Source organism: Conger conger, chromosome 1 (genome assembly GCF_963514075.1).
Source record: "Conger conger chromosome 1, fConCon1.1, whole genome shotgun sequence".
Classification (NCBI taxonomy): domain Eukaryota; kingdom Metazoa; phylum Chordata; class Actinopteri; order Anguilliformes; family Congridae; genus Conger; species Conger conger.
The window spans coordinates 60596947-60620968 of record NC_083760.1 but is presented as its reverse complement, the minus strand read 5'-3'; the positions used below and the strand labels follow the sequence as shown (position 1 = coordinate 60620968).

At 40.6% G+C, this 24022-nt stretch overlaps 1 protein-coding gene across 1 annotated transcript in view; it reads left to right on the top strand.

Moving 5' to 3' along the window:
* Positions 1–4918: 4918 nt before the first annotated feature.
* grik2 (glutamate receptor, ionotropic, kainate 2) overlaps positions 4919–24022 on the top strand; it is a 192453-nt gene continuing 173349 nt past the window's right edge. Inside the window, exons 1-2 of the mRNA XM_061234317.1 lie at positions 4919–4986; positions 8676–9056. Coding sequence (XP_061090301.1) covers positions 8939–9056 — 118 coding nt within the window. The 5' untranslated portion in view covers positions 4919–4986; positions 8676–8938. The remainder of the gene's footprint in view (positions 4987–8675; positions 9057–24022) is intronic.

Sequence of the window (24022 nt, the reverse complement as noted above, 5' to 3'; positions counted from 1 at the left end):
GCTTCAAACAAACTGCTCTTCCAAATGTTGGAGAGTGTTGGAAAGCCCCTTGCCATTTCTAACATTTGGATGGGGGTACTGCATCCAAAAATGTTTAAGTTTCCAAAACCGCCGTTCCAAAGTCCACACCTATTTTTGCACAGCCATGTTGCAATGAGCAGGGTATCAGGTGGTCTGCAAGTTCTCAAATGTTGTTTGCCAAACACCAGTAAACAAAGAAGAAGAAGAAGAAGAAGAAGAAGAAGAAGAAGAAGAAGAAAAAGAAAAGAAGCAGGAGACGATGAGCAGCCTATAAACTAGTGGCGAAGGTGCATGACTGGGACTTGGAAGGTTGAGGGTTTAAGTCCGTGTGTCCACCATAAGATCAGTTCAGATATCAGGCCCTCAACCCCACACAGCCCCAGAAAGGACTGGCCCCTCCTAGTCAACAACTGTAAGTTGTTTTGGATAAAAGCTTCAGCTAAATAACTGTAATGTGAAAGCAGAAAGGACAGTTTACCGTTTGCCGATGTATGATCATTGCTCCTGGCGATTATCACATCTAATGGTCGTTCGCAGCAACAGTTTATAGGCTACTGAGCAACAGAAAATTTGTTGTGCCCATCACTGTACTTATGTCGCATTCAAGACAACCCTGAACTCGGATAGTTCAAGTGAGAAATTTCTGTTTTCCACTCTCACTGTGTTCATGCTGTTTACTGAGAGAGAAAAATATAACGTGGATGTCCGCAGGAAACAATTTGTGAAAGTATCAGGCTAAAAATATGCAGCAGTATAGGCTTCTTGGTGAACTTTCTGAAGAACATGGGAGATGCATTAGGTGCGTGCAAATTTCCATTATTAATATCGATCGAAATATATTTAAATATTTAGCCTATATTAATTAATTTTAATGTTATCAAGCAAAAAAAGTGTCTTCTAGATATGCCTATTGTAACTTTTAAGTTTCACATATTGCTATAATGGATGTGAAACATAAATGATACTAACACATATCAAATAATTACATACCCAACTATGCATTAAAATGTAAGTAGGGACCTAAATACTTTTCCTTTCTAACCACAAACTACAAATGCCGCCAAACTGTTCCTTGCTGTGATGTCACCTGGGGTCATGTTGGGATAAGGGGACCAGGGATGCTGTGTTCATGAAGCACATGAACCACACAGAGAAGCACTTTTTGCTACTGATTCTCTGGGTAGTCGGGGGAGATGGATTTGCCCAGAGTTTACAAGTAGGAACTGACTTTCCATTGTACTTTTTCTAGTAGAAGGTCAGATAAATCTCAACCTCCGGATCATCTGGAATTCAGCATTACTCTTAACTTCACATGGCTGAACCGCTTATGCCATTTTGCTCCGAGGGCAGGCCTCCAACTCGGGAACTCGGATATCCTCTGGAGTCTTCATGGCATCTCTGAAGACTTCCAATTAGGAAAAGTCATGTTGAATGGATCATTCCATTCATTTCGTTTTCTCCTCTTTTATCTTTTACTCCTGACTCAGAAATCAAACGAGGTCTGCCTTATTTAAGGACATTCAAACCACTTAAATGTTCTTCTAGGAGCTAGAAGTAGACATTAGGAACTCCCAATCTTTCCTTTGAGCAAGAAAACATCAGCGCATCCTTTGCAGAAGTATTTTTTCAGAAAGTCTGACGCATAAATGGTCAACCTGTGGATCCACCTCTCCCCATCTAGCAGGCATCTACCACATCTGTAACTGACGTGGCTTCATACTGATGCTTGAAGGAACAAGGGCATTCCAATTGCCTAATTTGTGTTTTCTCGATTACCCCATCTTTACTTAGTTTACTTTCAACCTTCCCTAGTCTCTCTTGATGGGTGGAGCTAGGGGTAAGAAATGGAGAAAGGAAAAGGAAAAGATAAGGGATTTGGAATGAGTGTCTGAGATGATGCTAAACGCGTCACAGCTGAACATCATGATTCATTACATGAACGCAGCATAACATTCCCCCAGAAGCTCTCGAACTCCAGTGGCAAAAACGGCCCATAGTCAAACATGGCAGCCTCAATGAATTGGCTTCATGCGCCATTGAGCCGCTCCCATAGGAATCCATGGAAAGCTGTCTCTGATTTTATATGGCGATGGGTCGGATTACTTCCAGCTCTAGACTTCTGCACACATTTTCGACCAGTAATTCCGACTTCATTGTTCATTGTTCATTGTTTTTCTCACAAGCCGGAGCTTATTTTTGACCGGTCTCGAGTTGTCTTGAATGCAGCATATTGCACTTTGACCCCATCGCTGGGTCAGTTACCATAACGATATTACTATAGAACGTTTTCATGTCTTATAAAGTCGCGAAGCGTAAAGTCGTCCAATAGCCGAAGATGAAAATAAATAAGATGTAAAGATTACGATTAGCCTACATTGATTCCAAGATGCTAAGATGCCATTCATGACTCCACTTCGCCCATGTATTCTTAAGATTAACTACACCGCTAACATAAAGTCGTTCAAAGAAAAACTAAGCATGATTGCCGATATACGTATTAATGACTCTTTGCATCGCGATTATAAAGGCACAGAAGGCTCTGGATTATTTGATAAAAATTCCACACAGACGGACAGCTTATCTCTCCCTTCGAGTTTAGCTACTTCAGAAAAGGTATGAACAACGACTACACTGTCATGCGTCTCGTACGAAGTAGTTCGTTTGAAGCGTGAAGCCTTAATAGAGGCAGGGGGTAGACGGGTACAGTTGAGTAGGAGGTTAAGAGAGACAGTGGGGTAGGAGGATGAGGAATGTAAATGAGATAGGCCTCAGCGAATTCTTATATGTCAGCTGGCACATAGGTGGCCAGGAATCCTGGTGGACAGTGGAGACTGACTCTCAAATTCAGATTCAGATATCCTTTAATTGCATGACAAAAAAAGAAGGTATCCGTATATCAGTACACAAATATGTAGCTATATCTATCTTCTTATTTCTGCCTAATGTATTGCCTCTCCCTTCTGTATTTCAGTTAAGATTGCCTTTCCCCAAACCCCCTGGACTCAGTTGAAAAATGTAATTTGTTATTGTATCTTTTTTTTTTTTAAGTGAGCAAAACAAAGAAGAAGGATAGGAACGGGAAGCCTTGAACCCTGGTCACATGCATGAGAAACAATCACACTAACCGGAACACCAAATCTGCCAGGAGCTGAAGCTGCCTTTTCTGTATAGGAGGCTGCTCTCTTTCTATTTTTTCTTTTTTCTTGATTGATTAGCAAACATGCAGCAGCGAGATACATGGGAGATTCCCCTTTTGGCACGACTGTCTGCCCCCAGGGTACTGTTGAGGTCAAAAATATAGCTAGCCTTATAGGTATCACTGTGTAAATATTTGTTTGCAGTTCAGTAGTTTTCACTGACCTAACTGTACAGTTGTTGATTATAAATGGGCCTTGTCTTGATTATATTGCATGTTCCAACAGTGGTGCTCTCCACTTTTGTATGTTGCTCTGGATCCTTGTTTGCTAAGTGAATGTAATTTAATTGTGATGTAAACGAAACATTTTGTAGGTGATCCCTATTTCTGAGCATTTAATTCCGAATGGCTAATTTCAGTAGAAATATAAATCTATTTTCTCTTTATTGCAAACATGTTCTTTGTTTTAAAATGAAAATGATCTAAAGTGTTCTAATTAACTGTACTTATAATGTTGTACTGTAAATCCTATGTCTTTTTATGCACCGGGGGGGTGGTTGCGCACAGTGGTTTTGTTGTGCAGGTTTGGGTATTACTTCCACCCGCAGATTAGGTGAATAATTAATTTCCTCTCAGACATGGAAGACTGGCTGTAATTAAAGAGAGCGGCGAGGCAACTGAGCTGCTATTTGCAGCACGCGCAAGCACATTCACATACACGCTCACACTCGTGCAGGCGTATACATACACAAGAACTCATCGGCTACATGCACGTACCCATGCACACACTCTCGCACGCACACACACACACACACACACACACACACACAGGAGGGCATCTGCTAGGGCTTGTTCTTGGATCACAGTGCTGTCATTGACTATTTATTTTAGTCCCTTACAATCACACTCTTCATGCGGCTCGCTGAGGGGGTGGTATCAAAGACGCCTTTCATTTCGCCAACCATTCCACTTAGATCACTTTCATCGCCACCACCAGCTCTCGCCGTCAGCTCTTACAGAGCCGGCGGGGCTGCACTCCATTCCTGCGTAACTGCACGCTCAAAGTGACACTTTTAGGCTGATGACCTTGGGGTGCACAGCATGTAATTCGTGATATACTCATACAGTACACTCTTTTTACAAAATAAACATATGAACTGAATTCATTTCTGTTCATTTGCAGACGCCAACGGACATCGTGAAGTTGTTGACATCTGTAACTTGCTGGTAGCCTACTACTAAATTGACTTGATGTGTTCTGCTGTGAATTAGGACACGCTTTGCTTTAAGACGCAATATACAGTATTATATGTGCGTTTCCGTCTTCGTGCATCGTTTGCTTGTAAATCGTTTAAACGTAACATGATTAAAGTGGACAACTCTTTGGAAATTCAAACTGAACTATATCATTTTAAAATACGTGGGTGTTATGAATTGTAATTTTTACCCTTATTGATTAAAACCTGTTTCCCACTAGTCGTTAAGGCATGTCTTCGGTATAGCCCAGCACCTCTGCTTCCAAAAACAGTTCAGAAAACAAATGCTGAAAGCAATTAATATATAACACTGTCATGACCGAGGAAATAAAACAAATATAACGAGATCCTAAGTGTTTTCTCACAACACATTCAGAGATTTAGCGGACTGCAGGCTCCCTGTTGCTTTAAGCAATGCGTTTTTTTGTCCGACAGGAGGCGTGTCTTCTCCACAGCCCGACCGGTTTGAGCCGCGCGTCTGTAGGACCGATTCGGCTGTGCTATTGGAACAAATGAAGTACTTTCTCCGGCGCTTGTAACAGTTCACATCTCATTCTGCCTAGCTAATCGAAGGTAAGAGGGCATTTTAAAAAAGTTTATTGCGATTATCCCCCTCGTCATTCGTTTGTATTTTGCTGTCTTTATTCAACACATCGTACCCCTCAGTTGTAATATTTGACATTGGAAACGTATAAGTGTGACCATTGCATTGCCTTTGCGTTCGTAGGCTAATATCTGTATTTACAGGTATCTAGTTTAAATGCACTTTTCGAATAAGGAAAAGCTAATACTGAGTGGAGACGTCAAAAACAACCAACAGCGTTCTATTTTAGGGTACTTTTGGACGAGTGGTGCAATTTATTTTAGGTTAGAATTAGATATGCTGCGTCGGGGCGCATGGTCTGCAGGTAGCTAGGGTAAGAAATGTGTTTAAAGGTTAGAATTTGTTAGATAATAACCCACGTAGAGACGTGACCCATACATCTTCATTGAACCCCTATTTAAAATGCATGCCCCTCTGACGCCTATCTTTATGATCTAATGCGCTTCGTATTCTGGGGTTAAAACACATTACAGTGTCATTAAATGTCTGCAATACAAATTCCAACAGTCGGTGTTGTTGACGCGATGTGTTTTGTGAATGGTCCGTAGATAATGTATTATCAGTCAAGATGAAAAGTAAACGACGGGCACTGCATGTCAATTTTACAGCCATATGCACATTATCTAAGCGTGCAGTCCTTAATCAAGTTTGTGATGCGTTGATATGGTGGTGGGTCGCACTGGGTAGAATATAACATAATTTTAACAACCAGAAGGCCGGTGCTGGGAAAGTTGTCCATTTTAAGAGTGAGCTTCTGTTTGTTTAATTGGGTTAAATATCCGAGTCTCCATTAAGATAGTTTGAATTAGAGATTTGCATCGGCGCCAACAGCGCGTGAGCCGGCCCCCCTCCTCTTCGCGCTCCACCTCTTCCCTCACAGAGCGAGATTAAGTACCAACCACACTGATTTTAATGATGTTGGAGGCTACCTAAAAAGTTAATTGAACACTTCTACAATTCAGTTATTACAGCGGACATTTCAGCACAACAAGAAAGAACAATTGCCAACTTAAATCGAATTAATCGCAAATGTCAGAATTTTTAAAGTTCGATTTTTTTTTACCAAACACTCTGAATAAACTGTTTTACATGGTTTCAGGTGGAGAAAAAAAAATTCAAAAGGGAGAAAACTCCATATAGCCCAGCTAATGTATTTTAAATGTGTGCAGAGTAAGAACTAAAATACGGTGGGCGGGGGGTGGAGGTAGCAGAGGAAATAATTATCTCGGTCCCCTCCATCGTCAGCCCAATATTCAGGTTCCTCTCGCGTAGGCCTGCGTAATTTTTATGACATAGCCTAAGTGACATACTGAAGCTTATTTATAAGTAATTAATTTACAACCTTTCACAAACATTTGCGCTGACAAGTATAATTTGTTTTGTGAAGGAAAATGACAGGAAAAATTGCATGTCCCTTGTGTGTCTACTGAAAGCCCTGTGCTATTGAAGTGGGTTGACCATGTACAGGGATATGAAATCATTTTCTGGAGAGAGGAAGAGAGAAGAAAAACTAGCTCTATTCCATCCACAATACTCTGAGCACATTATAATTAAACAGAAAATATGTTCCTAGAACGACTGATTCGATGTACAGTGTCAATCCATCCAAGCTGATGTAGCTTTCTCACGACGTTAGGGTTCTGGGAAATACCACTGACAGCATAGGATGCTCCTTCGCAGCCGGGGAGTTAATTGGGATGCACTATGAAACCCCTCTGCATTAAAATCGTCTCACATTCTGTGACATTATCTAGGAGTTTCAACGCAAATATTTGCGGTGAAACAATCAAGAACTGTATGTGTAAAAAGCTATCCAAGAATGGACACATATTTCATGCAAAATAGCAACATCAAAACTAAATCAAATAAAAATACATTTGAATTAAATGAAAACTAAAAACGACGGCAAAAGATTTAAGACACATTCTATTAATAGACTGAGGGAAAATACTCCTCAGCGTTGGGTGGACTCCAGCCCCAACTAGCAAAGTCGTGTTGTCGCTGTCCGGGGTGCTGAAATATACATTTCCTTCTTTTTAGTGGTTTTCTGTAATACGACTAGATAAACAGCCAATGCAATGCGCATGTTTTACTCGTATATCTAACACACTGAACAATCCACTAACAGTGCAATAATCCCATGAAAATACAGTTGTAACGCCCATGAGAGAGCACAGACAGTTACTTTAGGAGATATAGCAACACCATATGCCATTTATTAGAACTGGATTTAGTTTGTGCTGTGTATATTATTGAATCACAAGTTATAGTTCAGTCCAGCTATGTTATTTCTACCTAAGGGTCAGGACTGTAAATTGTGATAAAAATCAATGTCCTTAAACATTGTTGTTAAACCTGTGAAAACTAGGCAACATAACTCCTGGGTGATAATATGAATGGTTACTGCATCATTGATTATTTCAGTAAAAATATGTGAAAAGATATTTTATTGTGAAACACAGCAATGGTTGGTTTAATGCATAGACATCCCACACAAGATTCAGATTAACGCCCCAACAATAAACAATACATTAACTCAAGTATTAACATCAACAACACATTAGTTGTATAATTTATAGCCTACATTAGCTCAGTCTGTTCAGTTCATTTAAAATAATTAATTATTCAAACAAAAATGTGTGCTTGGTGCTGGATTTCTGTTTGAATGTAATAGTTCTGTTCATACACAAGTTTGTTCTTTTCAGTCATTGACAAAAGTGATTTATCTTAATTTAGAACAAAAGTGCTGTTTTCCTGCTGAAAATGGCAATGCAGCATTCCCGATGTTAAAGCAGATAGTATCTGTGAAATCAGTGTGACTATATGTTAAGGTTATATTTTCCAAACATCATACATTTCCTCTTCCATTTAAAACAGTGTAGCACGTCAATAGTGTATTGAATGTAACTTTTGCTTCACGGCATTCACACTGATACACCTGTACTGTATTCACACACACACACACACACACACACACACACACACACACACACGCATATTTTAGCAGTTGCTACCATTAGCCTCCTATTATTTTATCTCTACATACATATACTACATATTACAACGTTTATTAAATTTACCCAAATAAATACATCCAACGTGTATGTGATAATGTTCATAATGTTTCGATTTGAAACCGTCTTATTAAATACAGAGCACTCTTATAGCATAATCTTCCTCACTTATCTCAGCTGTGACACACAAGCCGCTCTCACACAACTTCACGGTAAAGCGACTGCGACCTACGGAGCCACCTATTAAAATTCATACATTGATTTTACAGCGTGCGGCGCTTGCGTCCCACTGGTGGGGATGTTGATAATACTAAAGGATAGAAATTCGTACATAACCGGGTGCTCTGGAACAAGACGCAAGAAAGACGGTCATACGGAAGGCAGATAGAGATCGAGGACGTTTTGTGGTCAGCGGCACCAGCAAAATATGCCAAATCCGTTTTCTCTCTCTCGCTCTCCCTCTCTCGCGCACACTAATCTTGGCTCGACGTCAGAAGCTGTGCAGCAGTGCAGTAGAATGGTAGCTGAGACAACCAACTGCCTTTTAGGTTGATATCGCGATTCTACCTAGCGCGTCCGGGTTTCCTTGAGACGGTCCTGTCTGGATTTTCAACGTTTCTCCCTCTTTTTCTTTTTTCCTCCAGACTGCCCGTGGATGGATTTCTCCCGGATTTGCACAGCCTAACATGGATGCCCCACCGTTCTTTGAATCGGAAGGTTGTTTCTTGGCGCAGTGAGAGACGGAACATGCAGGGATTGCTAATGGATTTGGGAAGCATATGCCCTCCTATCTAAAGTGACCATGCCGTGATCCTGCGCGTGGGCCGTCACCCTGCTTAACGTCAATAGAAGAATTTCGGGGAATCTAACAATACAGGGAATAAACACTGTGCATTATACAAACAACATGAAGATTACCTCCCCACTGATAACTAATGTGAGCTTCAGGTGCACCGTCAGGCTTCTTCTGCTGCTATTACTATGTGTGGGATATTCTCGCGGGATGCCGCATGTTTTAAGATTTGGTAAGACCTATTTCATGTTAAAAGATTGTGGTCAAGGAAACATAGTATGCATTGTGTTAAAAAATGTTTTCCTCCCCCTTCTTCGCCATGGTTGAATAATTTCGGAAGCAATGGCTGGGTTGCACTTCCTAGTTAACGTGTTGCCATGACCCCTCCGGATCCCCTCAAGCATTTGTCTCAATGAAATGGGGCTCGTGCGCAGCCAAGCCTCGCTGTTTCGCCATATGGGCGTGTAGTTTAACACCAGACACAGTTGCCGAGGACACAAATGTAAAACAATCAAGAGAAAAGACCGATGTAGTGTTAAAACATGCAAGTAACGTGGAAATTTTAACCAGGAAGCATATTTGTACAGGAGACTTTCTCGCTTTACGCTTTACTTCGTCATTAACTTTCACCTTAATGTGAAAAAACTATCCACATATTATCCAAATAGCCAGTTTATACCATCAGATTCGCCTACCACATCCTCATCAAGAGTATGTCCTTGATTATTTGTATCGCTGGAATAATCATGCAAAATGTAATACTCATTCAAATTTGTCTTGTGCTTTTATGTTATGGTTTTATAAGCTATTAACACAATACGATACAACATACAGCCGGTAAAAGAAAATACATCCTGTTCAGCACACAATTGCATTTTCTCCTTACAAGATAAAACACTCATGTATTGTAGTATATCTTCTGGCAACCACATAGGCCTATATTTCACGTATTAATGTAGCGCACAATAAGATTTTTTGTGAGCGTGGTATTGACACTACAAATTCCCGCTTTAAGTTGAAAAAAGGGTAAGGCAGAGGGTAAAGTTCCGGGTTATATTCCTTGTGGGTTGCCAATGCAAAATTCTTAGAATTAATTAAGCATTTAAATGAAGGTAATGATTTGGTACCTACTATTATGGGTATTCTAGAAGACAATTGGTAATTGATACAGTACTACAAACACTTCGAAAGCTAAAGCGTAAGGGTAGCCGGTGAAATTGTTTGGGGGAGAGGAATGCATGAGACACTGTCGGCGTGGGCGATTAAGTTCTGTGCAACAGAGCACGTTGCATTAGGAACTTTTGGCAAGGGTATGCACAAGTAGGCTAGTGATAGCGTGTGTGCGCGTTTGTTTGGGGCTGGGGTGTACTTGGACTACCAAGTAATAGCTACTCGCTCTATGATATAGCTACTTTAACCGTAAACATAATCTGCAAAGTAATAGTAAAAATACCAATGGGTGGCTGGAATTAAAAGTGGTCATTAAAGTGCCTCCTCGCTTTTTGTACCTAAATATTTTCATTAAATTTACGGGACGGAAAGTAAGGGCCTCCACACATACGTATGGAATAGGCTACGTCTGCAGTGACGACATAAACCGATAACCATCAACATACAGGCTATGCGCAGATAATGGTTCATACAACATGCATATATCAAATGCATTCATCCATCAAAAGCGTTACTAATGCCAGTGCAAGGAGAGGGTTACTTTTTTAGATGCATTTAGTCTTTTCGTCCGCTCATTGGTTGCTCTCAGTACGTTGCTAATGGCAACCATTTCAAGGAATGTATTGTTCCATTCGGGCGCATCCGTGTTCCTTTCAGCTGAAACATGCGCTTATAAAACCAGGGAGTTTCAGTGAGCCGTGTTAAATATCCGAAAAACGCCCAGATGAATGTCGAAATCCCCTCTAAAGCAAAACGTTTTGTGGGAAATGGCTATTTGGTGAGCGTGGTCATTCATTCCAAAGGACGCTCTTCAATGATACCATGCTATCAGTAGTTTTCACTAGAAGCACGGCTGGCAACCGCAATGCCGTTTCTCTTTTATTTTCGCTAATCAGTTGATCGCCTTTCACTGTCATAGTTTCTGTGATCTATGTAACAGGTTTAGCAACCCCGAGGAAATCCACGTTTGGTTCTGTTTATATTTCCAACAATTGTAGGTTGAGTCACAAAGGATCTCTCTTCCAAGCTGGTGTCACCTACACATTCTGACAATCAGAGACGCCGGAGGCCCTGTTTAAAAGGCAGACCGCATCCGCACGAGCTGCCACTATGGCAACGAGCTGGGCCTCGTGCTGCTGCAGCATGTCCCCGCAAACTTCAGCGATTTCCCGTTTACTGAGCAAGACTGTCAGTGTCCGGGGTGGGGGCGAGTCCATGCCACACCAGCGAGATTAGCTTTGTCATGTTATCATTGGCAGCACACTTTACACGCTAAAAGTAATCCCTCCGATTTGGTGACTCATTTGAAATAGATCATTCTGCGGAACTGTATCTCTTCAAGGAAGAGTAACCACATAGCCACATCAGTAGCTTACATGCTTTCGCCTTTCACTGCGACCCTTAATCTCTGTGCTGCCCGGTTCTTGTCAATGGTTCGGCAGTGAAATACATTTCACCGACTCTTTTTCTATCGCTCTATTCTTCCCGTCTTTGTACGGCGAGCTACTCGGGGAAGCCGATCTGTTCAGCACCATAGACAGCGACTCCTCAACTCGGCTTTTGAACCGAATCGGCTAAACGTTCAAATTGCGCTATTTTCCTGCAAAGGCCAGCTAACATGATTAACGGAAAATATTTGATAAGAGAGCACAGTATGCGACGCGACCAAACAACAGTCGCGGTTTAGTACCCCTGTATTCAAGATCCAAGAAAGCACGCATGCCGCGCTTTGTGTTCAAAGGAAGAGAAATGTAATCCACTGTGTTTACAGGTGGATTAGGAGCAGAGGCCAGTGTTTCGAGCGGGATCTGCCGTGGCGAATTCGCATCTAGGTATTTCAAGCCAAAGGGCGAACATTGGAAATCCGATTTCCTTATCGAAGTTCAACACGGCCAACCCGTTGCGGCAAAGCCTATAGCCTATATAGCCTAAACTACATTTAAACATTCACTTATAGTATAAATTATTAGTATTGATACATGTAGACTAGAAGTAGGGCAGTAGTCTATTAATTTTGAAGTGAAAAATTAATGTTGCCTAGAATGCATTGCTTCGATGAAATATTGCTCCAATGAATTACACGCACCTAACTACCACCAGGCCTGCTACTGCTGCTGCGGCAGCTGTTACTACCCATTCATATTAATATGAATATTAATATTATTAATCATAGGAACATTAATAATAGGCCCATTTTTTAAAATAATAATAGCCTAATAATAACAACAGCCTAATAATGGAAATAAACAAGGTGATATAACACCTTTCGGTAGACTACTTGCCTTTACAAATTATTTTCAGGTCAGTGAGATATTACCGCTGGTATCTGATTCTGATCAGTTTCGGGAGTTTTAGGCGATGTAAAAATATATTTCCTTGAATTTGTACATGGATTTGAATGCGGATGTAATTAAAAATGCTAATACTACTAGTAATAATCGGATAGCTTTTGTCGTCAAATGCTTTTTCATCACAATAATAACGAGCGTTAGACAACACCAGCCGCACTTTAACACTAGCGTATGGATGAGCTGCTGTGTAGAAAAATGTCAAATGGTCTGATTTGGCCTGAACGGAGAATTCTGATTCAGAATGAGATAAAGTCTCTGACTCTATTGTTTCGTCTTTTTAAACGGCTCGGAAGCATTTTTACCACAGTGTGTAAAAGAAATGATTGAGGCCATGATGGCTTGTGGCGATAAAAAGCTTTTTGGACGCCGCCAACACCAGTGCAAGCTGCCCTGAGCAGCGAAAGATCTCGTGTAATGGGTTAAGGGATTGCAATGAAAGACGGTCATGGTTGACTAAGGGGAAAATTAGGAAGTCGTTTAATGAGAATATCAGAACAAATTCGCTCCAGTGTTGCATACGAGTAATAGCTATACGAGGATATGTTTTTGTACCTAATTTAAATTGTTTCTCAGGCTGTGTATTATCCTACATAGGCTATAGTTGAATTTGATTGTGAAACGTCTATAAACATAAGAACAGGATTGCCTCTCCTTACCTGTGTCTTTTTGCATACACTGACTATTTATTGGAGTGTTTTCTGATCATTCTCTTTGTATTGTGGTTCATTCTAATCAAGCTTTGACCAGGACCGTCTGATGTTCAGTAAATCCTTCATTTCTCTGAAACAGGAATTCATATGTTTCATTTTTGATAAGGAGACCAGAACCATACCGCAATGCACAATGAAACAAGGAAAGAGGAATGTGCGTGATATCCCTCAGCAGTGTCTCACCGTTGTAAAATGGTGGCTCTGTGGTGTATTGGAATGGGTGGGAAGAATGTTTGTGTACTTGGAAAATAAAATAACTGTTACCGTGATAGAGGTGATCAGTTCATGCTGTGCATTCAGTTTACAGCTATGCCCATATTACAGGCCCAATGTACATAACCAATGCCTTACATGCAGGTTTTTAAAAAATATAAATAATTGAAGTAAAGTATACTGCCTAAGGCCATATGTGCCATACCCCACCAAATATTTACACTTTATGGCTTTAAGCCAGGTCGCACGTATACGGAAGTAAGGAGTTATTTTTGCGTGTTAGAGGTCATAGGTCAATTTGCTTCAATTGTTGATCTCATCTCCTGTGCCCCCGAGAGGCTTCTTAGCTGTGGCTAGGGGAAGGTGAGGATGTGATTCACAGCTACTCTTCCTGTAGCTGTTGGTTTTGATGGGGCTCTGCAGTATGAACACCTGGCAGGATACAGCACTTCACTGTAACGTTGGTATGTGGGCCATGCTATGAAAGGGTGAAGAGTGTGAGGGTGCAGATCACGGTTAGAAGGACACAGTGGACAGTGGACAACATGAGGTTCTGTGGGGAAAGAGGCGTCTGTGGGGGGGGGGGGGGGGGGGTTGAGACAGGTGGTTTGAGAATCACAGACACTGCTGATCTCCTTGGATTTTCACGCACAACAGTTTGCAAACAAAAAACATCCAGTGAGCAGCAGTTCTTGGGCAGAAATGCATTGTTAATGAGAGACATCAGAGGAGAATGGCCAAACTGGTCAAAGCTGACAGGAAGGTGACAGTAACGCAATATACAACAGTGGTATGCAGAAGAGCATCTCTGAAAACACAATGCTTCAAACCTCGAAGTGGATAGGCTACAGCAGCAGAATACCCATAAGTCTAAAGAATTAGTCTAATAAATACCTAATAAAGTTCTCACTGAGTATGTATATGCATGTGTGTTTTTGAAAACGGTTTCAGTTACACGGGCGTGTGGTTATTATAGACCGTACCGCCTACCCCAGCTGTTTGCATCGGGGGAATTTTCCCAATTTGCCAATTTCAGGGAAGAGGATGAGACACTGTCTGGAGGATGTCGTCAAATCTCGCTCTCAGGCTAAACAGAAGGCAGGCCAGACACTGCAGCCCGTAACCCCACACCCCTCAGAACCACTGGTGGGGGGTTGTGTTAGAGAGGCCTTTGGAGACTGCCAGTACTCATTCCCTCATATGGGTCCAGACTCCATGTTGCTTTTTCAACAGTGCCTCAGACCGTAACAGAGTTTCTCCTGAGGTTCCAGACTGGAGCCTTAGCTTTAGCCCTTTAGCATTTAGGCGTTTCGTCTCATTTCTCCCTCTCACTGTATTAGCCTTCATGTTATATTTAATACATGCCATCCCATTGTTTGTCTGCAGGGTGCCTTCATGTGTTCTGCATGGGTGATAGCATTTTGTGCTTTTGAAGTACTGGGTCTGCAAACAGAGGTTTGCGAGGCCAACTTCCGATGAGACAAGTAAAGCAAGGCACTAAGTTTGCACTGGATGCACGGTCTGATAAGTAATTAACAACAACAACAATAGTAGTAATTACAACAACAACAACAACAACAACAACAATAATAATAATAATAATAATAATAATAATAATAATAATAATAACAACAACAATAATAATACTTATTTTAAACTGCATTGTTTGCCTTAATCTCTAATAACCAGTGAATATTGCTCAACTCTGTTCACAATAAGTATTTCCTTACAATTTAAGTATCGTATATCCTGCCAATTTGTCGTTTCTTACCCAAGACTAAAAGCTCTGTCCAAAGGATCCTGCCCCTATTGAATAGACAGGCTAAAGTCACGTGCACTGCGGATGACATGAGAGAACAAGAGACAAACTGCTCAAAGCCACGAAACACCATCCAATCACATTTCTAGAAGACAAAAAACATATTTTATGGGCGGGCCCTACTGTATCATACTATATTTACTCCGATTCCTATCCGCCTGGCTTCTTGAAATTGCCAGGAGGAAATATCAATTCATTAATAATTGCACTACCCGTGCACATAGACACTTGGCACACACAGAGCCAGAAGCCTTTTTTTGTCTTAAATCGCTTGTAAATAAGTAGCTTTATGGAGAAGGCAAGCCACTCCGAAACAATACATGGATTAGCGGATCATTGAGAGAAAGTTGTTAGGTATAAAATGAGAACGATAAGCAGAATGGGCTTCATTTAACAAGCTAATGTTTCAGTTAATCTGTTTATTCTGTATGACATATGGGAGATCTGTCGTGAAAACAAAGCAGCATTAACTGAATGGAAAATTGAGGAGGAATCTGTGATTATAAACCATATAGCTGTTGCCTATAACTTCAGTTTTCCTTTAATTATTGAACCATGTATAACTTAATAGAGTTGCGGATATAAATCCATAACCCTTTTTTAATTATTATTTCCTTCAAACAGTGTGTTTGTATCCTATTATGTAGAGTGAATTTAATGTGCATGTACTTCATGGAACAAATTAGCTGACATTTTATGCAGGGAACTGGATGATATACAGTATAATTCCAGAATCATACAAAATAATTTTCATATATGTTGAAATTACACACACACACACAATAAATATAAAAACTAGGAAAGATTAAAAAAAAGATTCTTAACATCTAATAACACGAAACAGTTATTTTAAAACACAATAAAAATATATGTGTGCATTTTTGCATATAACATTTTTATGGATATCAATTGTTTTATTTAACTTAAAAATGTTTGAATGAATAGTGCATTTAACAGTATATGCTTTAAAGTGACAGTGGAAGGGCCCAGGAAGGGGTCGGCCCCGCTCACTCACGCTGGCTCCCATCTGTCCTGCGTGGTATTGACCGCTCATTTGTAACCGCTCTGAACTCCTGACCCCAGCTTTGTCCAGCCAGGCGAGCGCCAAGGAGCTCCCAAAAACAAGCTGACTTCGTTCCCCCGAGACGTCAAAGCTCGCAATCTGCAGAAAGCAAACAAAACAACCAAACAAACGGGCATACACACGCGCACACAACACGACTCAGTTCTCCCTCCCGGTGTGGAGGCCTGTTCGGAGCAGATATGGTGTAGGTGTGTGAATAGCTTATTATAAAGAGCTAGATGTAAATATACAGTATATATTTAGCTGTCTGATTTCTGCCAGTGCCACACAAACAGCCAGTCGGAAATGGAAGCTATCAAGAGGAAGGTAATCGGTTTGGCTCTGCTCTGTGCGTATGCGTATGTGTGTGGATGTGAAATAGAGAGAAAAAAATCTTCTCATCTCATCCCCTGAAAGTGTTTGATTGGATGCTCTGACAATACGTCAAGTAAAAAGCCCTTAAAAGCATGATGCACTTCTGTTTTTTATTGAGATAAACCCCCGATGCCCTTTCAATTAATATCCCTCACCTTGGACTAATTAGTACAATGTTGCATTAGCCGTAAAGAGCCTTGCACCGAGGCTGGGTTTCAGTGATATTACGCCGGGCTGTTGGTTTATTAGTTTGCTTGGAGAGACTTTAGGGAGAGTGATTAGGCTGAGTGATGTGTGTACTACTCTTTTGAGGGACGGAGCCAAGTCTGATAGATGAAGGATGTGGCCACAAAAATATGTGTCATTGTGATGAACCCCAACCCCCCTCTCAATGAAAGGCACACTTGTTACAAGTGTTACTATGTTACTCTGATGGGCTGAGAGTTCAAAGGTCAACGGTCATATGACACTTGCCAGGTCAATCCTTCACAAAGGGTGGTGATGAGAAACCTCTGTTCAATATATATTATGAATGAAAAAAAAGACATTTAAATCGAAGCATTTCTTCAGTATTTTGTGGTGTCATTATTTATCTATAATTCTGTACAGTTTAACGGTAATATTTTGTTTATTCATTAATTTATTTGTTATTTTCTTGGAGGACATGTTCTCCCTTTACAGTAAATAGTTATTTTGTGAGATATTTATGTAAGTGACTTACAGTACAGCTCCATAGGTATTTGAATTGAGTGATCAGATTATTTAGCATTATTTAGGACAATTACATTTTGAATTGAAATCATATTATCTTTCATAACATGTATGCCACGTTATGATTTTAGCCCAAATGTAGCTGTTAATTTCCCTTGTGAGTTTGCACTGAAATTTCTATTAGTGTTGGTAAAAAGCTGACCTGTCACTTCGTAACACTTTAGATTGTGTTGGCAGGCATGGCAGGTTCTGTGCACTATGACGGTTGATCTAACAGGTACCTTATGGGCAGTGAATACAAGCCGTTTTTGAAGAATTTGTGGATTCCTGTTCAGCATCGGTTTTCACAAGCAGCCAGGGACTGCCAACAGCCTATGAGAAATATCCCCTCAGTCGTGTAATGCCCGAAAAAGAAAAAGAAACAAAGAAAAGCTGTTGTTTTCGGTAAGCCATTAGTTACTTCCTGGACACGCACAGCACAAAGCACTGAGACACACAGTAAGGAGGATAAGGCACAACATAAGTGAGTGTCAGTCCAGAAATACCAATCAGTCAGAACCGGAAGATGAGTAATTTATCGAGCCGGGTCGTGAGTGATAATGTCATCTGTCCGCAAAACCGCTATCGCCAAGACAACGGAGGCCCGATAAGTGGACGGGAATAAATAGGGCAGTCCGATAAAAACGGTCGGGCATGTTTCGGTCCCTGGAGTCGTATGAATGGCATTATAACCTGCAAGGGAGGGATGAGCCACTGGGCCGATGACCCAGCATGACTGTAAAATTGTTGCCGTGCAATTCCCCGATTCCAGAGGCCCATGTAGGGGGAGTCTCCCCACACACTGCGGTCGCAATGCTCGTCAGGCACCCTTGCCGCTCGTTCACTTACAGTTCTTAACTTAGTACATGCGCAAGGATGTAATTTCAGTGTAGCAGTCGAGTTACTATTTGTTTCCGTGTAAAAACAAGCCCTGGGGGAGAAGGAACGGCAAGGAAATGCTGTAGTCGTAATGTTTTGCATGCTATTGCCTCTTTATCCTGAGCTGTGAACTGCATCTTTTCATCTTATCCTGGATTTGGTATGAAACTACTCAGTAACGATAGGTATGCTTGCATATTTATGCACATAATGGCTTTTACCGCATTCTTATATAACGACGGAGGAAAAAAAACTTTGTTCAAATGTGAAGCTCTTTTGGATGCAGCAAAACAGAAATGAGGAATATGCTAATGTAACTTTGCGGAAACATCTGCTGTTTTACAGTAGTCGGGACTGCGCTGCCACATTAGTCGATGTGAAATAAGCACACATAAGGACTCGCAGCCAGGCCCTCTGGGGAACTGACAGGAGAATGAAGGTTTCCCTGCACTGTACATACTCACTTACCTGCGACCGTAAATCGCACACCGAGGTGCGGCTCTTAAGGATAAAATAACACATTTTGTGACTTTTGAGCCTGGGTAAAAAAAACACTCTTTCTGTATCAGGACGCCGTAGAAGAAACGGAAAGGTGGCGTTGAACAAACACCTTCCTCTGGAAATCAAACAGAGAGCGTTCGATAAAGCCAGGAGGCAGCGATGGCGGAGCGTATCGCCCGGTCGGTCGGACGCCGTCGAGCCACCCGGAGCGTTTCCACATTCGGGAGGGGGGGAGAGGAGCCAGGGGCTGTGTTGTCTCTGCGGAATTTATTCAATAAATAACTAAACCAAGAGCGAGGGAAAGGTCAGGCAAATGACACACGGCGTATCTTTTATGTCAGAGCCCAAGGCATGGAGGTGTGGGCCTGTGTTCTAATTTTACAATCAATGCAGTTCGGGAATAGAGTGAGAAAAAGCTCCCCCCACCCCCCCCCCCCTCCCTCCTTCCCTCTCGCCATCTCCCCCCCTCTCCAATTTCATCTTCTGTCATGCTTCTTGTCCCTGTTACTGCCAGTTCTTGTTACGGGGTATAAAATAAATAAAAACATTTTATAATACTTTCAGCTCGTAAATGTTTTTTTTTTTATATCATTAATATTTATGATTTAATTAAAACTAATCCGCAGGGAAGCTCTACCAAGAGTGCAATCCGTGATAGTGATTCCATTTTTACTTAAGTGATAAAATATCATGCGTAGAAGAAAGATGCGGGGAAAGGAGAAGAATCAGTCGTCGCATAAAATTTAAATGCAGCAGCAAATTTACTACTTATATTTTACCAGTAAGATTATGATTAAGGGTATCGCCAGAAAGATGTTATGTTACAGATACTTTGTGTATCACATATTTGTTATTGATAATGCATATCATTTCACAATCAGATCCATTTTCATTTCTAGTCCACACTATTTGAGACTGCATTGAAATTGCACAAAAAACTGATTGCCTGTCTCAAGGAGTCACAAATTAAAAATAATAATTTTACATTTTAAAAAGTATCATTTATTGTGTGAAGTTTAAACGTTCTTGATTTTGAACTTTTTTGATGAATACAACACAAGATATCTGTACAGTAGTACCTTGCCAGATTTCGTTCAGGGCACATTTGCAGAGGTATGAGTGCTGTGTAGGAGTAGCTGTACGCCCTAGTTTTTAACATGCATGTTATTACAGGATCAGATTCCATACTGTATCTGCTACACTATTTTACATACAAAATGTGAAGATTTTTGAGGGTGTTCACTACTATTGCATATGAATATATATAGTGGTGTAGATATTACTAATGTTTACAAAGGCACATTCCTTCTTCAGATGCCAAATTATAAGAAAAAACAAACAAAAACGCAGCAGACAATGTATGGCAATTTACTTCCACTCACTGTTTTCCCAACTGCACTGTCACCGATAGTTTCCAGTGGGTCAGTTAGCCTGCAACTTAATCTGGGCTTTGGCAAGCAAGAGGAAAGGTCTTATTTCCGACGTATAAATATGTAAGTGGTGGTTATAAATGCGCAGGTAGTCACATTACTGCAGTGTAATTTCTGGCCTTGAAAACAGACCCAGGATCAGCTTGCCCAACATCAGTCCTAACCTGCAGTCATCTCAATTTAAATATTTGATTCTGATCCAGGATCAGTTAGCTTAACAAATTAGGGCAAGCTACCTGTGCCAGATGGGGAATACTAAGCCGACACTTCTGTTGCCATAAACCAAGATGCCTTGTGTAGACTGCCATTTTGTAGAGTTCCAGTTATGTCAAGAATGATGGGATGAGTAAAAGAATATAAGGCACAATTGAAATTCCATTATACTTTAGGCTAGAGTCCAACATCTAATGCAAATTATGATCCTCTATAAATAGGTCTTTCTACCTGCCTAACCAAAAGAGTCACCATTGTATATCTCAAGCTATTCATGCAAGAAATTACAGTAGGCTAATAGTACCATACTTACTGTTCTGGTGTGCTCTTCCTATCTGTTCCACCTGGCACTTCCTGTTGATGGTTGCACATCTAGTACTCTTTTAATCCCATCTCTGAAAAAAAAAAAACATCTGCATTGGCTTACAAGGTTTACGCATTACATTTACAAGGTCAAAGTTTTGCTCCATTTTCAGAACACGATGCAGACGTGACATTGTCATAGGAACCTTCCTGCAGCAAACTGAGGCCCAATGCAGATCACTCCTCACTAAGCAAATATGCCTTGTGTTCTCCAAGGTAGATTGCAGGATACCGTATAATAGGTATGCAAATGGTTGAAATGAAATGAAATTATATGAAGCTCCAATTTTGTTAGATTAAATAAGTATTGAGATGTATGTATTCTGCAGTCATACTTGGCAATACAGTCACTATTTCAGTGACCTTTTCAGAGGGCCCTGTGATCAGAATAGCCTTTTCATCTTCAGTATTTAAACATGGTTTTGATGTTTGCCGGTCCTGAGCAATTCTTCTGCTCTTGTTTGCATTGTCTCATGTTCCCTCTCTGAGCCTTTATTGGACCAACCCTGAAATTTGACAATGAGGAACAAGAGTAATTCTTACAGATGACACACACACACACACACACACACACACACACATGCATGCGCATACACAGACACAGACACACACACACACACCCCACAGACACACACAAACACACACACACACACACACACACACATACACATAAACACACACACACATGCACATTTGTATGTGTAATGGAGACCGGGGAACAACCAAACACTTTTAGGTTTGGCTACGGGGCAAGTTTAAACAGTGTCCACATGTCGGAAAACGGACTGGTAAAAGCTTTGTAAAGCGTGTGAAAAATTTCTTGTAGAAATTGTCTATAATTTTGTCTATGCTAACTGCATATGACACCATTTATATGAAATTGATAAGAGCGAGTGCTAAATCGGACTGAATGAATGCATGGTCGACATGGAATATACAACACTACAATAAAAGTGCCTTTATAACGTGCTCCAGCAAGGCTCACAGTTTCTACTTGCTGGTGACATGTGTCGAATCTATACACACTTATGACCCACAAGACAGTGATTTAAATGACATATATGTGTGGTGGTCACATATCATCAGTAATTCTAAAAATACTTACATTACTCTCATGGTGCTAAAACACATATTTGTTAATAACTCTTGATGAAGTTCAAATTGTTCAGCCACTCACACATATTAGTGCAGTGGTTCCCAAACTCGGTCATGGGGGCCCCCTGTGTATGCAGGTTTTTGTTCCAAAAACAATTGCAATCACAGAACATTAGCAAGCTGGTAATTTTTCTTATTTGTCTTCCATGTTCAGAGGGATTATTTACCCGCTTAAGCCTCATTTTCTGAGACAGAGCTATGCATGCCATGTAGAATAAAACTCCCACGTTTTTATTGTGCTATATTGCAAACAGTGACATAAAATAAGGTTACATTTTTGATCAAATGTTGGACTGAGGTTTAACGATGGTCTCCTAATTAGGTTGCTGAAGACATGTGTTTAATTTATTTCATAAACATATCAACACATTGCAGGTTTGGCTCATTATCATTTGCTTTGAATCATTTGCTTTGGCTCATTATGATAAAAAAAAAAAAAATCATCTTCCACGTGGTTAGTTTTCGTGGCCAGGTGTCCAAAATTTCACCAGTTAGGAGCCTATTGATTCACCTCAGTCTTTAGTTTGATCAGTTAAAAATAAGTTGCTTGCAATATAGCACAATAAGCACAATATTAACATTGGAACTTCATTATTCGTGGCCATGTCTGATATAACGTTGTTTAAATAACCCCTCGAAACATCAATAGCACATAATTAAGAAAAATTAGAAGCTTGTTAAAGTTCTGGGATTGCGATTGTGGTTGGAACAAAAAACAGCATACACCGGGGTCCCCCAGGACCAAGTTTGGGAAGCACTGCATTAGTGAAAGAAACCCCATCATTCTTGCGCAAATGCAACTATGCAAAATCCCCATGTTTAAACATGCCCCGGGTTCGTTTGTGCCCTGGTCTCCCCTATACATCCATATATATATTTGAGTTAATTGACTTTATGTGCCTTAGTGCTGCCAGTCGGTATTATCAGCGTTCTCAAATTGAGTTTAGCGTCACTGGCTTTGTGGGCTTTAGTGTGCCCTGGCTTCCAGCCAGCGCATTCAGAGTAAATATATTTAAATCATTGCTAAGCTGCTTAAAATATTCATGTTTCACTCACAGCTAGATTGTTAAATGTGAAACTATCTCAAACTTGCAAATCAGTTACACGGCGAAAATATATCATTTACATTTTCAGGGACTGAAATATATCAGGTGTGCTTTTAAAAGGCGAGAGCTGAGCATAACGTGTTCAGAGACGGGGAGATCGCGCCGGCTTTAAAAGGACCGCGCCATTTCAAAGGCCACAAAAATGCCGCAACGCGCAAAGCAATTATTTATCACGTTCTATGAATTGATATTTCGAGACTTCCCTTTGTTCCCGTTTCAGTTTCTTTTTTTTCGTAGCGGGCATGTCACATTCGGTTTATTATGATAGGCGATGCAAATGAGAAATCCCTCTTTTGCCATAATTTCTGTTGCAGTATGTCTCAAAATACGACTCTCACTGTCGTCCTGTGTGCTAAAGGCATTGCATCAAAGTTTAGGCTGATTTCTTGTGAAACGTATCCTGTAGACTCCACAGGGGATTTCCTGCACTATATCTGAGTCTGAGTTGCACGCTTTGTTGTATTGATTTCACTTTCCGCTCATACAGTCATATACTGTTGTCATTTTTAGTTGTCGTCGATGAATACACCCCTAAAGAGAATATACGGTTTGTCCGATAGCAGCTTGTGTTTTTTCCTTCATTGTTTCAAACACACAGCCATCTGTGGCCCATTTATCATCATTGTCAGTGCAGAAAAACAGCATGATCGGATTAATTTTGGGATCTTCGCCTCTTTCATCACACAGACACAAATATGTCGGTAAGTCAATATCTCATTTGTGGCATTATGAATTTGAATGATCTTGCTAAGGGGAAGGTAGACCCCAGACCCTATACAAATGCTCAGAACCTGAGAGACAAACAGTTCTCTTTTAAAAATCAATACTAGAATGAAACGCTAGAACAATATGAGCGATTCAAGTAGCTCAATTATGCCCTTGGTATAGTGTGTCAACAGTGGAAATTTTAGTGATATTGAACAGTTTGAATTCTACAGTTTTATCAGCCTTTTACATATTCATCACCAGAAATGATTAATTGTACATTTACAGCATGCTTTAAAATATATCCAATATGACATCCTCACGTGGAATGATTGACATTTTCTATTATGTCTGTGGCTATTTTAGGACCTCTCCATGACCTCACCTCTCCAAAA